Source organism: Eulemur rufifrons, chromosome 7 (genome assembly GCF_041146395.1).
Source record: "Eulemur rufifrons isolate Redbay chromosome 7, OSU_ERuf_1, whole genome shotgun sequence".
NCBI lineage: Eukaryota > Metazoa > Chordata > Mammalia > Primates > Lemuridae > Eulemur > Eulemur rufifrons.
The window spans coordinates 175985385-176002954 of NC_090989.1; the positions used below are offsets into that span (position 1 = coordinate 175985385).

At 40.8% G+C, this 17570-nt stretch overlaps 1 protein-coding gene across 2 annotated transcripts; it reads right to left on the reverse strand.

Moving 5' to 3' along the window:
• Nucleotides 1-3318: 3318 nt before the first annotated feature.
• Nucleotides 3319-16213, reverse strand: PROK2 (prokineticin 2). 2 transcript variants are annotated; one of them, XM_069473811.1, is made up of 4 exons: nt 16118-16213; nt 12323-12448; nt 4702-4767; nt 3319-3423 (listed from the first exon to the last, which is right to left on the reverse strand). In XM_069473811.1, exons 1-4 carry the CDS (start codon nt 16211-16213, stop codon nt 3319-3321), a joined length of 393 nt encoding a protein of 130 aa, XP_069329912.1. The 2 variants fall into 2 exon arrangements, with proteins under 2 accessions (XP_069329912.1, XP_069329913.1); XM_069473812.1 differs by lacking the exon at nt 4702-4767.
• Between the last annotated feature and the right edge of the window lie 1357 nt (nt 16214-17570).

The following is a 17570-nucleotide window of genomic DNA, read 5'->3' on the forward strand; positions in this document are numbered from 1 at the left end:
ATGTTCATCTTTAGAATACATTAAAAAATTCTGGAGATTGTTATACCACATGGTGGCTATAGTTAATATTATACACTTGAAAATCACTAAGAGAGTTTTAAGTGTTCTCAATACAAAAAGTTATAAGTATGTGAGGTAATAGGTATGCCAATCAGCTCAACTTAGCCATTCCACAATGTATACATATTTCAAAACATCATGTTGTACGCTATAAATATATACAATTTTTATTTTGGCAGTTAAAATTTTTGAATGTACTGAAAGAAATACAGTTTCCTTTAATGCAAAAGGAAGTATTGAGCATTAACAAATTAGTGGGGGACATCAGAGAATGCAAGGAAAGTTAATTCTGAGGATAATAGCTGAAGTACATGGCAATGTGAAGACAAAGATCCTAAAAGGTTTCCAGTGAATTTTACAGTGACTGTCACTGAATACCAAAAATGTCCTGTTTTTAAAATTAAAATGGCCCCCAACTTTAATTTTCTAAAAAATGAAGCTAGAAAAGAGTGGGGTGAGATTTCTGATATTAAAAGCAATGAAGAGGAAAATTGATGTATGTGTTTGATCTACCACCGGGCTGTGTAAGGCTCTAACAAAAGAACCACATTGAGATTCTGGGAAGGATGAAGATCCTCAGTGAGAGAGGAGGGTCTGTAAGGAAGTAGTTTTGGCATAAACTTTTGTATGGTAAAAAAAAAAAAAAAAAAAAAAAAAAGTTTTTGATAAAAGGATAAACAAAGTCAGAAATGACAGTTTTCATGGAAGTCAATGTTTGCAAGGAAATCCAAAGGTCCACTTGAGTTTGGTCTTGAGGTTTGGTCAAAATAAGATCTATTTCCACCTTAGAATGGATGGAATTCATTCACAATGTTGTCACCAGCAGTAAGCTGTTGACTTAGCTTTTCTTGTGTAAATTCTCACCTTGCTTTTACCTTGCAGAAATTCTAGTCTATGAAGTCCCAACATCTGTGTGAGACCATCCTGGAAGCTGGAAGAAACGGCATCATAGCCTTCACAGGACAAGACCTGGTATGCTTTGCATAAAATTGTGTTAAAGAATCTCCAAGGAGCATGATTACAAGTTTTTTTAAAACAATTACGTGAAAGGTGTTAATTTTCGTAACAAGTTAAAAATAATTACAAAATAGAACTATACACTAAAAATAATAACCAAAGGGAAAGGTAGCAAATGACTAAGTTCTACTTGTTTGGGTGGTAGTGAGTCAGTGGGCACAGTTCTTAATTTTCTACACAAACTTCACATTCCCTTTCTTGACTGTGTACAGGTAGTCCACCCCTTTAGGTATAGCCATACGTACACGTTTAGGCATAGCAATTTTTAAAAAACTGGATTGGCACATGTAAAAGCAAAATTGCCTAAGAATTGGTTATGTTTTCTAACTTAGGTCAAAATGGATGATTGACCTAATTAAGTTTTCACCACTTATGAAAAAGGATGTCTCAAATATTATACAAAAACAAATTTAGCAAAATTGCCGAAGTGCCTGTTTCTTTACCCATAATTCCACTGGTTGAAGTCTAATTTTTTTTCAACAAACTCACTGAGGAATGTTTCAACTAAACTGAACCGAAAATAACTTCTCTGACCAAGTATGGTAATTAGTACAGCAAAATCCCATACATATATGGGACAGGTTAGCCCCAGGGAAAAGTTATATACAATGTGCAATTGTAAGCCCTGTGAGTAAATAAGTACAAAAAGAACGACTTTTTTTTTTTTTTTTTTTTAATGGTTGGTGGGTTGGCATGGGTAAGTTTAGTCAGTTAGACACATTTCATAAGTTGTTTATTTGTGATGTTGAATCCATTTACAATACTCGGTGGGTTTTCCAGGGCCAGTCTACACTGGCATCACTATCACTGCAGGGCTAGGACCCGACAGGCCAGCAGCCTGCCTGACCATCCGCGAGACACACTCCATCGCTGCTTGCTGAATCAATACAGTGAATCTCCACAAGTCCATCCCTCATTACAACCAGATTTACATGTCATCATTTTCCTTCGTGCTCCAAAACCTCACACTGTTTATTTTTTGCACAACCTTAAAATCCATACAAAACACAACTTTCCTGTATGTAAAATGAAAACGCATATATTGTTAGGGCTGTTTTACCAACGTTGGAGTCTTTACCCATGTTAGGATGTGGCCTATATAGAAATCTGCTTGTAATAAAAACTGACAACGATAGTGACAAAAATAAGGATATAATATTAAAATAAATCAAATGATATACAGTACTGTCATTATTCTGATACAGAATTTTTACACAGCAATATTGATACAGGTACAAATGGCAGGATGTCAGACAATCCATTATAATCGACCTTTCGGTTACAAATAAAGTTTAAATTACAATTTAATACCAATTTAAAAATGGTAACTAGTGGTATGCCAGAGTAAAATCAACACTTCCCCTTCAAGTGACACTTCCTAGAACATCTCTAACTCAGAGATTTTTTTTTAAATAAACTTTATAAAAAGAAAAAGGAATAAATGTAATATTGTATTGGAAAAGAAGTCTTTTATTTAGGAAAAAAAACCCCAAATCTAGAAATCTGGACTAAATTAATTTGGTTTTCCATTTCTTGTGTCCTCACACCAAAGAGCAGAGCTGAGGTCCACTAGATAGACAGGTTTAGAGAAGTTCCAGAAGCACTCCCAGCCTCCACTCCAGGAGAGGGGGGTGGCGCGTCTAGTTCAACTGCATGCTCTTTCCACTGTTTAAGTATCAGGCTAAAAGCTTGATTCTCGACAGTGATTTTGCCAGGCACAGGACACAGACCCTCTACTGTAACATGCTAGAGAGGTGAGAAGGGAAATGGAGAAGAATAAAGTGAGAGCCTTAACATTCTTCGAGGAGTAAGAGGGAAGAGACCAAAGGGTGTGTGTGTGTACACGTCGTGGGGCACAGATGGGGAGGTGAGAAAAAAAAATGTTTCTGTAACAAAATACTAAATTCTTATGTTCCTCATTTTTGTGAAAATGGGTAAGTTATTGACATTAAAAAAGCCAAACCAAACCAAAACACAAACAGGGAAATGAGAACCAATTCCATAATGGCTTATACTTTATATTTCTATCCAAAATTAAAATTCCCTTTCAGTAAAAAAAAAAACAAACAAAAAAACCCCCCAAAAACCCATCATCTAAAAATCAAAGATAAAAATGTTACTTAGAAAGTTGAGGAAGCGAGAGCATTTTTTTCTGGCATATTATCTGTTTGGCACAATCACAAGTAAGACTTTACAGACATCATGTGGTTATTCACATTTAAAGTTTCTACTCTAAAGTGATTACTTTCGGGCTAAACAAATAAATCGGTTAAATGAAGTCCGTAAACAGGCCAAGCCTGGCAGACATGGACAAGTGTGATGCATTCTCCGCCCAAAAAATGGAACCTAAACAAAAAAGAAGACTGAGTCAGAGCAGGAAATGTTTCAAAACAGAACTAAATTATTCCTGAGATACATCTTTGAATAACAATAACTAATGTTTATTGAGAGTTAACTACCTGTTAGGAAATATGCTCAGCACTTTTTATATATCATCCTTTCCCAACCTTACAATCACGTTGGAAAGATGGCAAACACTTAAATTATACCCATTTTACAGATGAGGGAATGAGGTACGAAGAGTAGCAAATTGTCCAAGATCATGTATCTAAAACTTGAAGCTTGGTTCACAGTTGGACCAAAGAGGCCAAGTTTTTAGTCATCAAGCTATGCTACCTTTCACTTTTTCTCATTTTATTTCTTTTTATAGTGTTCTGCTATTGGAGCTGCTTAAGAACATGATATCATAGGCATGACCACATCTATGTAATGAGCAAATATAAACTCACAATCAATAAGCAATGTATACAATTCATACATGTACACACAGATGCCCAGAGTCAAAAGGCTGGGAAAAAATTTAAAAAAGAACAGAGGAAAATCAGAGAAGGAGGCAAGCTCAATTTGCATAAGTGGCCTAGGCAGACCCAGCAGTGAAAGGTCTGCTTCATTCCTAGAGTCACACTAAGAGCCCAGCCCATGTCACCAGTGAGGCTGGGTTGAGGAGGGTTGACCAACAGCTGGCGTGGGGGTTCTCTGTGCCAGTGGCCAGTGGAGTACACTCAAAACATGGATGTTTCTCAGCAGGAAAGAGAGCAAAAATTACTTTCTATCCCCTAGGAATGGTACCTTCTTGAGAATCTGCCTGTCTTGCAAGTTACGTGGAGAAAGTCTAACCCCAGGCCTGCAGACGTGCTATAGCCAGTGAAATGGGACGGCAAATGACTGTTTCAGGCTGATGTGTGAGGGGCAAGCTGTTACAGACTCATGCCTCAGGGATTCTTACATGGTTTAAACATGGCAGAGAATGTGTTCTTCCTGCTTCCAAACTCAAATGCTTTATTCGACATCATTCCAGTGCATTTGTTATTCTACTCTGCCAAAAGAGGCTGCCCCACACCAATGATCTATCCTTATGAGAAAATCTGAGGTTCATCTTCCAGATGCCTTCAAATAGATTTCTATATGTATATATTTTTACAAAGCCCCTCTGTAGACAGTGGCAGAACCATTCTAACATTATTTTGGGGTTGAACTGGACCCAACTCTATGGTAGTCCAACAATGTAAAGGCTAATTACTCCAGGTGTATCTTTCGGTGGTATCATGCTCACATTCTTCTTACCTCCTCCTTTTTCCTTTTTCTTCTCTTCCTCTCTCTTCTTTCCTGCCTTCCCTTTCCAAAATGGTTCTGGAAAGGCCAGGGAGATGACTGAGATCAATAAATACGAAGGGAAGAAAGAGAAGCAACAGGAGGGCAGGGTGTGTGTGTGGTGAACAGGCAGCGCAAGATACAACCAAGCCACCCCAGTTCCTCTGTCTCTTTGATACGTCGTTACCTCCCAGATTCTAACGACAGTGTCTACAAACAGGCATGTTGGCCATCGGCTTCACGTAGACTTGTGCTCAGAATGGTTCTGTCACTGTGTGAGTCAGAGGGAACACTGAGGGCTGGCTCCTTTGCTGCCACCAAGAATACATCAGAGGAGGTGGGTGTAGCTGGTTGGGCTCAGACACTTAGAAGCGGATAGTGTCAGAAGTGACAATCAGTGACCTTTATAATCCATGCTGACCCTGAGACTTGGAGAGGTTCCTTTTCACCATGCCTAACACTACTGCATGGACCAGTGGTTCTCACCTAGGGTGACTCTGCCCCCAGGGAGCATCTGGCAGTATCTGGAGACATTTTCTGTTTGTCAAACTGGGGTGGGAGGTGTTTACAGGCCTCTAGTGGGTCAAGGCCAGGGATGCTGCTAAACACCCTACAATGCAGAGGACAGCCCCTTACAAAAAAGAATTACCTAGCCCAAAATGTCAATAGTGCCAAGGTTGAGACAAACTATCGAAGGCACCAATATCCAAGGAAAATGAGCCCGACAAACATGTCAAACTATTATAAATGGAAGCCACCAAGTATGTTTCTTCTATTCACTCATTCGACAGATATTTATTGAGTGCCACCTACACATCAGGCCCTACTTTAGGTGCCGAGGACACAGCGATGAACAAAACAGGAAAGGCCCTTCATCATCATGGAGCTCACGTTTTCATGATGAAAGACAGGTAACCAGTAAGATAGTGTCAGCTATGCGTAAGTGCCCTCACGGTGCCCGAGGTTGTGTGCTTTCTGCATCATGACACTGGGATCACTCTTTGGCCTGTCACATGGGGCTGTCGGCACCTTGAAAGCAGCAGAAAAGAAAAAGAACCCAGACTGCTGCCATGGGTCAGGCTCAGAAGGCATCATGTATGAATGTCACCCCAAACCTGTGTGCCAGATTTTCCACCCTGTTTTGAGCCAAGCTAAGTGGCTTCCTCTTGAGGAGAAGTAACGCATCCCACTGAGGTCACCCAGCTAGAAGGAAAAAGTGCTGGTAGTCAAACCTGGCCCTGTTTTCTTCTGGATTTTGTTCTCTTCTCAAATACCACCATGCCCAGACTCCAGGCTCTTTCAAGAGGGGACTGCATCCATTTTATTTATGAGCATGTAGCACATAGCCTGGTACACAGGAGACGCTCAAGAAAATATTTGCTAAATGCCTATCACCCACCCCTGCCCCTCGCCCTGCATGGACTACCAACTCCCTGAGGGCCAGTGGATGACCAGACGACCATCTCAGGTCCTGAGGCTTCCCCTCGCCCTGCACATGCCTGGCACTGAGGAGGCCCAGTGTGATTCATGTCACCAAACTCAGAGATGGAATGAATACAGATGGATTTGCCGTGAAGCCCAAGGGGCTTCACTTGCTCCTCACTTACTCAGGCCACTCTGGGATCTAGGAGGGGCCCCGGCAATGTGTTCACAAGGTCATAAGCTTTTGTGAAACTTCTCAAAGTTCTCCTTGTGTTCCTTTTCTTATCAAGGGCACCAGGACTATATAAACATCAATGTGGATCTGCCTCGACCACCTTAAGATAGTGGTTAGACTGCACTGCAGGGCCCTTACTGCCTGGATGCCCTTTTCTCATTCAAACCCAGTTCATTTTTTCATGATCCAGTCTGTGTTTCTCCTTCCTTCCCTGCAGACTCTAACCACACCAGCCTATGGCAATGTTCCCCCCGCCCCCCGCCCCCCGCCACGCCTGTGAGCGCCCAATGACAAAAACCGAGATTTCTGATATGACACGCTCAGGAGACGCTTGCCGATTCCTTGCCTAGCCCGCTGACTCCTGGGATCTACGTACACTGTGCGATGAAGCTGATAGGTGTCACCCGGTCACAAATGCATGACGAAGTGCTTAGGGAGGACGCAGATTGGAACCATTCAGTCCAAACTTGATGGTTTACTTAACAAGCAACCAAATACTCAATCCAAAGTTTCTAATAGCCTAGAATTCCAAACAGCAAATTCTAGAAGTTACCAAGGCAGAACATCCAGCACTTTTGAAAAAACATAATTCTTATCATATTTGCAGCACTTTTAAAGAGAAAATAGCACTTATAGAAAGGGCCATGTGAGGGACACTTGTAGTGAGGGAAATGTGCTGTACCCTGACTGTATTGATGTCAGTTATCTTGCCTGTGATATTGTAATATAGTTTTGCAAGATGTTACCATTGGGAGAAACTGGGTAAGGGGCATACAGAACCGAAGTTGAGAAAACTTGCATTAGACTAAAGCATATTTATGTTTTGTGAGTCTCTTTGCTGATTCGAACCTGTACTCACAGCTATGATGCTATCCCAAGAAATCAAAGTAGATAATGGATCCTGACATTGTGACAGGAAAGATGAGGAAATTAGTATATTTTGCTTTCTTCTACCCATCTTTCACTAATCTTTTTAGTTACATGAGTTATTTTTTAGTTAGTATTTTAAGAAATATTTTAAATTTAAAAATTAACTTCAACTTTTAAAAATTTTATACCAAAATTTTAATAATTTCATATTCTGAAATTATAATTATGTTTAAAATGTTTTATCACCAATAATCGTCAATATTTTTTTTTAAATGAACAAAACCCAGTTTTTTTTGTTTTTGTTTTTTTTTTAAAGACAATGTCTTGCTCTGTTGCCTAGGCTGGAGTGCAGTGGCGCAATCATAGCTTACTGTATCCTTGAACTCTTGGGCTCAAATGATCTTCTTGCCTCAACCTCCCTAGTAGCTGGAACTATAGGTGCATACCACCCTGCCTGGCTAATATTTTTTATTTTTTGTAGAAATGGGGTCTTACTGTATTGCCTAGGCTGGTCTCAAACTCCTAGGTCCAAGCAATCTTCCTGCCTTGGCTTTCCAAATTGCTAGGATTACAGGCATGAGCCACCATGCTTGGCTATGACCCAGGTTTTATTTGAATTTTTTTTTTTTCTTCAGAAAAGGAAAATGTATTGGTCAAGTTTTAAAGGTAAAAAAAAGAAAAGAAAATTAGAACTAAAACTGTTTACATAAAAAGTGTAACAAAACTTAAAAACAAGATTTTTTTGAGGAAACACAGTTGTTTAAATTGAAAATATTTAGGGCTGGGTGTAGTGGCTCATGTCTGTAATCCTAGCACTTTGGGAGGCCAAGGCAGGAGAATTGCTTGAGGCCAGCAGTTTGAGGGCAATCTGGCCAAGACAGCAAGACCCTATCTCTACAAAAAATAGAAAAATTAGTTGGGCATGGTAGCATGTGCCTATAGTTCCAGATACTCAGGAGGCTGAGGCAAGAAGGAGCGCTTGAGTCCAGGTGTTCAAGGTTGCTGTGAGCTACGATGATGCCACTGTACTCTAGTCTGGGCAACAAAAGGAGACCATGTCTCCAAAAAAAAAAAAAAAAAGAAAGAAAAGAAAAGAAAAAAATAATTCATAAAATAATAAGCAATAAAAATTAAAGTATTAATCCCATAATTATAAGTTTCCAAAGCCAAACATTAATCAAAATAAGATGCAAATGGCTAATCTTCTACATAAACTTTAAAAAGTATAGGTATCAGTAGAAATTAAAATATACGTTTTTTTTTTTTTTTTTTTTGTTAAGCAGAAAGCTTTTCCTGGAGACATAATTCAGCCAGTGATTCTTAATTGTTAAAATTAATTATTAAAAATGAATATCTGCTACAACTATTATTTGCTTAAAAATGTATTTAGAAAATATGAATCCTATTCTTCCTAGCTGAACTTATATATTTTATTCTATTTTAAAGTTATCAAATATAAAGTTAAAAACCATACAACTGTAAAACAATAGTGTACCAGTGACTATAAACTCTACAAGTTAATTGATGTATCTGAAATAAAACACGAAACTAAACTCAGTAGCTATCAATTCCTACCTATAGTTCTCACTTTTATTCATCAAAAACTGTTCACTTTACCCAAATAAACAGATATTGGTGGCCAATAATGACTAAGCCAAAACAAAATGGAAAAAGAATTTTCTGTATAACGTCTACATTTTTACCGTCTACCAATGAGCCATTAAACTTCAAAGTAGAACTGAATACTGCACGTAATGTTCACAAGAATATATTTGTGAAAGACTTTTTTCTTGAGTTGTTTTGAAGAGAACATAGTTGACAGATATTCTAGAAGAAACTAGATTCTTTCCAGGATAGGTTAATTTCATCTAAAACAAGTAACAACTCTCGGACCTACTGTTAAAACAGGTTACCAAATAACCTTTGAAAATGTATTTTATGACAGAAAAATAACCAATATGAAAAGTTGTAAAATCAAGTTCCAGAAATATATTTCAAGGGGGCATCCGAATGGAGGAAAGTCAAAATTTGACATAAAACCTTATAAAAAAAATAAGTACTTCCATTATTTTATCACTTAATTTTACTCTGAAAACCATAATCTATTATTGAAAGATTCCACGATTAGACCCATGATAAAAATAAAGTCATAGAGATGTATCTAGGTTTATGAGAGAAGATTGATTTTGTTTACTTTCAGAATTGATGTTGCATTAAACCTGAACTTGAAGTTATCTAGGAACTGGGGAAACTAAATTTGGTTCCCTTTTTTAAATATCTCAGACTTGGAAAACTCATCAAAACTATCGTATGACACAAATTCCCAGTCTGAACTGTTAGTACTCTCATTCAGTGAACATTTTCTCTCTGTTATCCACACAAACCAGTTTTGGTTAACTGAACTTAAAAAAGCATGTTCAGATTAAACACAATGACTGCTTTCGTGGAGGTAGAAGAGTGTAGTCCTTAAGACCACACAGACAATGGGGTGTCAGAAAGAAGTGAAGTTCAGTGGCTGCTGTCTTATGTATTGCTTCAACTAGCGCCTGTGTTGCTTCCACTAGTGACTGAACTTCTTGGAGACTTTATGTTGTATACGGAACATGACAAAATAAACCTATCTCACAAGTTTGTTGGGAGCATTAAATAAGAAATACATGTATAACATTTAAATATAGAGCACCTGGTACACATCATACCATTTAACAAGTGGCAAGTATTATTCTTATTAACACACGAATAGTTCCACAGAATGTATCGCTTTACCCTTTGCTGTTTTAGCAAACAGGCTACGTGATTCTGGTATTCAGGGCATGTGAAGTTATGCTAACACCGTATAAAAACAACATAATCCTTAAAGGAGAAGGTTAGGAGTAAACTTTTCAGAGACAATGACTTACATGTACAAAATATGACTCACAATTCAACAAGGGTGATGATAAAACTGAGATCAATGCCAAAGGTGGCTGGGCCAGTGTCACTTCCTCTGGGGAGTCTGGCATTGAGACACGTGACTAATAACAGTTTAAAACCTTTTTCTGTCTTAAAATGTCCAAGAATAAATGGTGCATATCATGTTTTAAAATGGTACTTCAAGGCCGGGCGTGGTGGCTCACGCCTGTAATCCTAGCACTCTGGGAAGCCGAGGCGGGGGGGGGGGGGGGGGGGGGGGGGGGGGGGCGGGGCGGCGGGGATTGCTCAAGGTCAGGAGTTTGAGACCAGCCTGAGCAAGAGCGAGACCCCGCCTCTACTAAAAATAGAAAGAAATTATCTGGCCAACTAAAATATATATATAGAAAAAAATAGCCGGGCATGGTGGCACATGCCTGTATAGTCCCAGCTACTCGGGAGGCTGAGGTGGTAGGATGGCTTAAGCCCAGGAGTTTGAGGTTGCTGTGAGCTAGGCTGACGCCACGGCACTCACTCTAGCCTGGGCAACAAAGCGAGACACTGTCTCAAAAAAAAAAAAAAAAAAAATGGTACTTCAAGACCAGGCATGGTGGTTCACTCCAATAATCCTAGTATTTTAGGAGGCCAAGGTGGGAGAATTGCTTGAGGCCAGGAGTTCAAGGCCAGCCTGGGCAACATAGCAAGACCCTGTTTCTATAAAAAATAATAATTAAAAAAAATTATCTGGGCATGGTGGCATATGCCTGTAGTCCCAGCTACTCAGGAGGCTGAGGCAGGAGGATCACTTGAGCCCAGGAGTTTGAGGTTGTGGTGAGCTATGATAATACCACTGCACTCTAGCCTGAGCAACAAAGTGAGACCCTGTGTTAAAAAAAAAAAAAAAAAGGCACAGTCTTGTGTGGTAAAACCATGAAGAGGAATGGTTTAAACGTAACAGGAAGCATTTCACAAGGCAACCACAGGAAAGTCAAAAGCAAATTCAGTCTTTAGATGGACCCAAACAACTGCAACCCGTATTACAGCTCACAGCTAAACCTAAGCCAACGGGCCACAATTTACTTTCATTCTGTTCGCTCCAAGAAGGTCAAAAATGTTATCTGGGACTTCAGAGTACAGGAAAGACGTTTGGCTCTATTACAGTTTTAAACTCTAAATGACATGTGAAAAAATAAGGTAGAAAATAGAATTCAGATTGCTTTGAAAATATTTGACCTGTTTTAAAATGAGAGTATACAATGTGTAGAGAGAACACTATGGACTGAATTCTGCCTCCCAGAAGCTACCTGGCCTAGACCTAGGATTTGTCTCAATGCCTCCGGACTACACTTTACTCATGGGTGAAATGAGGAGGTGGGACTAGAGGAAGGCACTGCAACCTAGCATTCCTGGGGGAATTTGTTGAGACCCTTCTGTGTTTCAAAAGTTTTCCATCTGAATGAGGCATTGGTGGCAAGGACTCTCCAGCTCCACACACTTCTTTGCTCCCTTCTGTCTCCCACCTACCCACTTCCTGATGTAACAGGAGCCTGCCTGACCCCTGCAGACAGGTGAGTATGCAACCCTTGGGGACACAACCTCTGAAGCCCCACCCAACCCTGCAACCCTGTGACAGCACTTGTTGATATTTAGCTGCCAGATAATAAAGCAATCTCCAAAATTGTGAACAATGTATCCTGTAGGTATAGAGTCAAAATACAGAACTTTTAAAGTAAGATACAGGTGTAACTGTGTTATTGACGATTTTCTGAAAAGACAAAAGCTAAAGCTAATGTACTTCTGCTTCATCAGTAGATCTAACATTAAAAATCTTTTCAAGGACTTCTATAATTTCTGCAAAGAAGCATACTAGAACATAATATATATTTTTGTCCTAAATAATTTTTAAACAAATTCATGTTAGAAGAAATTATTTTGATAATATGTTTCTAATGCCATGAGAGCAATGATATGAAAATTATCACTTGAATAAGGATAGTAGAGGATACAATTCTTTGAAATGGAAGGGGAGAGAAGACAGGGGGTGGTTTTTCCATTGTCAGCTTCCCTAACTTCCAATTTCAAGCACATTACCCCAGCCTTCATGTCATACAGGCCTTGCTTGGAGTTAAGTTATTGCAACATGAGAGAACCACCATGAATGCAGACACATATACTAACTTTACGAGTCAGTGGATGGCAGCTGTCTCCCAGTTTGCCCATAGGTGTGCAAATCCTTATGCTCTTGACCCAGATACTAACAGCACAGCACATGCCTCCACCACACTGGGGGTCCTTGTCGCAGGCCTGAAATGTAACAAACAAACAGATAAATATAGATAGTGGGAAAGACTCAGGCTAAGGAAATCTAAAATTAGCAGTGAAAATGCTCTTCAAGTATCCAAACACTATGATTTTAATAATCACATATATAAAAAAGAACTATAATATTCACTTGTTTGCACAGATCTATAATAATATCTGATCAGAACAGATTTTTCCAGTTTTTCAAAATTGAATGAAATAGTAGCCATTGGATTATGAAAATCTCAAACATAAGATTTAAAAATAACAAAATCAGCTCTCTTTTTCTAGTGTTTTGTGGCTGAATTGGCTTTGAACTTGAAGAATAAGTATATTAGTCTTATGCTACACATAGCTATTAGGAACTACATAAATCGACTCACAAGATTTTATGACTATTAACTGCAGAATACATTGGGCACAATTTAAAAAAGAGATTTAAATGATCCCTAAATCTGGCACGAAACACTCCAGACTCATAAAGGCACTGATGTAAATTTTAAAAGTGCTCATTTTCCCTTTCTAATATTTGCATTTTGGTTCATGAGACTTGATGTTTCTCACACCACTGATTTGATTTTCACCATTTCCTCTTTTAAAAAACAAAATCTCATAGGTTAAGAATGGACAGACCAAGACTTTTGCCTTTGGTTTGTTACTCTTTTTTCAAGTAAATAACCTGCAAAGAGGATATTTTTGGCTTAGGATATAGATATGTGTACATTACCAAATCAGGTGCACTATCCTATAAAATACATTGGATTAAGAAATGTAAGTGACAGATGCAATTATCAACAGTAATTACTCAAGGCACCTGCTTCCAAATATAAAATTTATAAACACAATAATTAAAGAATCAACTATGGAGGAATTTCCATACTCTACTAAATACAAATAAATAATGAAGTCTAAATTTATTTGTATGAAAATAGATCTAAAGAACTATCATTCTTTCCTAGAACCAACAAAGAGAAGAATGCTTTGTTTTAACAGTATGTAGTAATCTGTTTTGCTATCGATAAGGTAAAAACATCCTGCATTATATATATAAGAAACTAAAAAGTCTGTCTTTTAGGCACAAATTTAAATGTAAACTTACTGGAAAAAAAACTAAAACAGTCTTTCAAAGTTCTCAGTTTTGGGAACAGCTGTAACTTTCAAAACAAATACATGGCACATTTTTATCATTATTTTTCATTAAAAGTGACCAACTATCTTGCTTTAGAGTTTATTTACTTCCTCCATTAGAATTTTTTTCTTAGCCTATTTAAAATAAGTATCTGGGTAAAAACTACAATTGTCCTCTTGGGGTGTTTGGATTTTACAGGACAACATCCAAACATTTCCATTTTCCAATTTCTACCTGTATGCCAGAAATCATGTATGTGGCACGGCCATTATATTCCACAAATGAGATGTCTAGTTGGTGATCTTTTCCAATACGGTTTTAACAAATCTATATGGACATATAAATCAATTTCAAAATACCTACATACATTACCAAAACAACTATATATTTAAGGAGGATGTTTTAACTAGTATTTTACGTCAACAGAGGCTCAACACCCTGAATTCTGAGGCCCCACTAGCTCTTTTTATAAGACAATCAAATATCCAGCGAAAATCTTTTAAAATTCAATCACGTGGATGTTTAGCATCCTATCCAGTGGTCCCCAACCTTTTTGGCACTAGGGACGATTTTCATGGAACATAATTTTTCCACCAACGGAGTGGGGGAGGGGCCGCGGGGAGGAGGATGTTGAGCAATGGACAGCAGCTGTAAATAGAGATGAAGCTTCACTTTGCTCCCTCACCCTCTGCTCACCTCTTGCTGTGCAGCCCAGTTCCTAACAGGCCACAGAGGGTACCAGTGGTGGGGTGGGGTGGAGGGTGGGGGGTTGGGGACTACAGCTATATACAATATATCTAGATAAGTTACTGAGTTTTTCATTTGAATCCAGAATGGTTCCTGTCATGGAGACATAACTGCATTTCATTACCATGTTGCTTTAGAGAAAAAATTTTTATTCTCTTTTTGTAACACCAAGTTAAAACAACAAAAACAGCACACATAACTATATAAATAAGCTCAGTCTAAACCTCTCTAACAGATAAACATCTAATGTGATAAAATTTCATTTTGTAACAAAAAGCTTCAGTTCTTAGAAAATTTACAAAGAATTGTATAGGTTTATATATTTTTAATTAGACAACTGTTTCCTAATGGCCTTCATCCTTAACCCACTGCAGATCTATTCAAATAGTGTTGCCATGTGAATGGAACAAAAAGATACTTATATTGCAAAAGAACCTTTGGCTCAGAGGATTAGGAGAAATTTAAAATGAACCAGCAGGGGAAGAAGGGGGAAAAATGCAATTATGTTTCAATTCTCATGTATTAGAAAAACCTGTAAAAACTTTTTTCCCCAACCACTCGGACTAGCTACTGACAAAGCTATGCAAGCAATTTTTTAAAAAATTCTCTGTTCTAATAAAAACCACAAAGCTTATAATTCAGTATCTATTGGATATAACCAAACGCTGTCATAGCACAAGGACTTTCAAAATGCTGTAAACCTATTAACTAATATAGCGACAAAAGAGTGTTATTTTCTCAAGAGAATGACATTTCCCTTAAAGTTATTTCACTATGTATCATTATTTCAAATAGAGACATTTTATTTAAATCCTATAATGCACACTTAGATATTTGAAGTCATTTAACGCAGGTGTAAAATAATTCTGCACTTAAAGAAAAAGAGTAAAGCAGCCGAATAACCAGGAAATGGTAATGGTTTTGCATTGTTGATGTAAACTAGAGTTTTAAATTTTGTACTGTAAACTCATTCTTCATATCCACACAAAGAAAACCGTTGGGAGTAGGAGAGAAATGAACTAGTTCCTACTTACAAAAATGATGAGGACAGGACGCCTTCTCTAAGTTTAAGCAACATCTACATGGCAACCTACTCCATAATTATACTGGGGCACTGGATGTGCTTTATTCAGCAATTAGAAATTAAAAACTTGTACACGGAGAACCTCAGGACGCTGGGGGGGGGGGGGGGGGGAGTGGGGGGGCAGAAAGCCCCGGAACTCAGAAGGAAGCGCCCACAATTGCCTTTCAAAGCGCACACATGGCCCTGGTCCAAGTATTTCAAAGGGTTTCTGCGCAGGACGCACGGGGAGCAAACTCCCTGAATGCAAGATTAAGCCCTCCGGGGCTGGGGGGTGTTCGTCCTGCCCTGTGCAGTCAGGAAGGCCGTCCAATGTTAAGGTTCGAGGCTGGAGCGCCTCCAAAAGTACTTGAGAAGACTCTGAAAGAAACTTCTTTCAGCTTAACAGAAAAAAAAAAAAAAAAAAAGAAAAAAACCAGACCAAACACGAGCAGCGAGGTTGTGGAGTGATGAGGATGAAGTGAGAGAGAGAAGGTGATGAGGTGACACTCTTGTCACTTTTTCTTCCATGAAGCACCCAGTGTCCCCAGTGTCTGCTGCTTTTGGAGCAGGACACTTTGCCAAGGGTGCCAAATGGAGAGTGAGGCAGGTGTCCCCGCCCAGGGCGCCCTTCACCGCGCCCCTCTCCTCCCCTTCAGGGGGTCCCGGTCCTGAGCCCTCCCGGCCGCATCCCGGGCGCGCATCCCGGGCGGACAGGTGCGCCCGAGCCGCTTACCCCGGTGATCACGGCGGCGTCCCCCGCGCGGGGCGCGAGCAGCAGCGGTGGCAGCAGCAGCAGCAGCAGGAGCGGGGCGCAGCGCGGGCTCCTCATGGCGCCCGCGGGACTGGACGGCCGTTGGGGCCGGTCGGGGGCGCGGGGCCGGGCGCGCTCGGTGGAGCGCCGAGCAGCGGGCGGGCGGGCGGGCGTGCGCGGCGGCTCCCGCGAGCCTCCCGGCCGTTATAAAGGCGAGCCCCGCCGTGACTCACGCCGGCGCCCGCCCGGCAGCACGCGCGGGGGGCACGGCGCGGGCACACACCCCACGCCCCACGCGCACACGCGCCCGCCCCGGCCCGGCCGGCGCCCGAGACGAGCACGTGCCGGCGCGCGGCTCCCGGCGCCCCCGCCTCGGGCGCCACGCAGGCAGCGCCCCCCGCGGGGCGCCCCGCTCGGTGCCATTCTCTCCGCGGTCGCCCGCCGCTGCCTTTCGCACGCGCCTGCATCGCTTTTGTGGTGGCAGAGACACTCATTTGCTGTCCTGGTTTCCAGAGCTCTACGTGCTGAGCGCGGAAAACTTCCAGATCATTTGCTCTACAGATGTTTAGGGGGCGCCTGCTACGTGCCCGGAGCTGCGGACAAATAAGGGGTGGGGGTGGGGGGCACAATAGCCCCTGCATTGGTTCGTTTGTCCAGCAAGTGTATACGGAGCGCCGGCTGTATGCCAGGTGCTGCCACCGGGTCTGTCCTCATGGTCGAGTAACTTAAAGAGAAAAGACAGACGTCAAACATAAACTGGAAACGTGGAAGGCAGGGGAAAAGAACAAAGGCAGACAAAATCACCCCTAATCCCACATCCCCTGCGACATGGAGGGGTTTGTCCTCCCAGCTGTGGGAGTCCTGTGTGTTTCTTTCATTTCAGATGCCCTCTCTTTAAGCTCACATCTGTTCCTGCCCCTCTCCTCTCTGATTTTCCTCATATGTAGTTCCCCCCTCTTCAGCATCGCCCCAGCTTCAGGCAGAGCAGTCCAGGGTGAAGCCAGAGGGAAATGAGAACGCCTGTGTCGTGGGCCAGCCGCAGGCCCCTTGAGCTCTAGGTAGGCAGCTCTCTAACTTTTCAGCCCAGGAAAATGACCAGTCTGTCTTAGAGAAGCGATAGGGTGGTGGTGTGATTCGTTCATTCATGCAAACATGAATTGAGTGTCTATTGGGTTCCGGGCACTCCATGAAAGAACAAATGACAACTTTGCCCTCCATCTCTGACCCTAGCCTGGCTCCAAGCATCTTAGCCTGTTTCCTTTAATAGAAATGATTTCAAGAATACGTAGGTGCGACCACAGCAAACTTGCTTGCACTGACGTTTTAGGAAGCCCAGATTTCTTCCTGAATAGCCTCAACCTCTAGCTTCTCTGGTCCAGTAAGAGCCACAAGCTGTTGAAAAGCAGATGTATCTTCCAGCGTCTTTAATAAATGC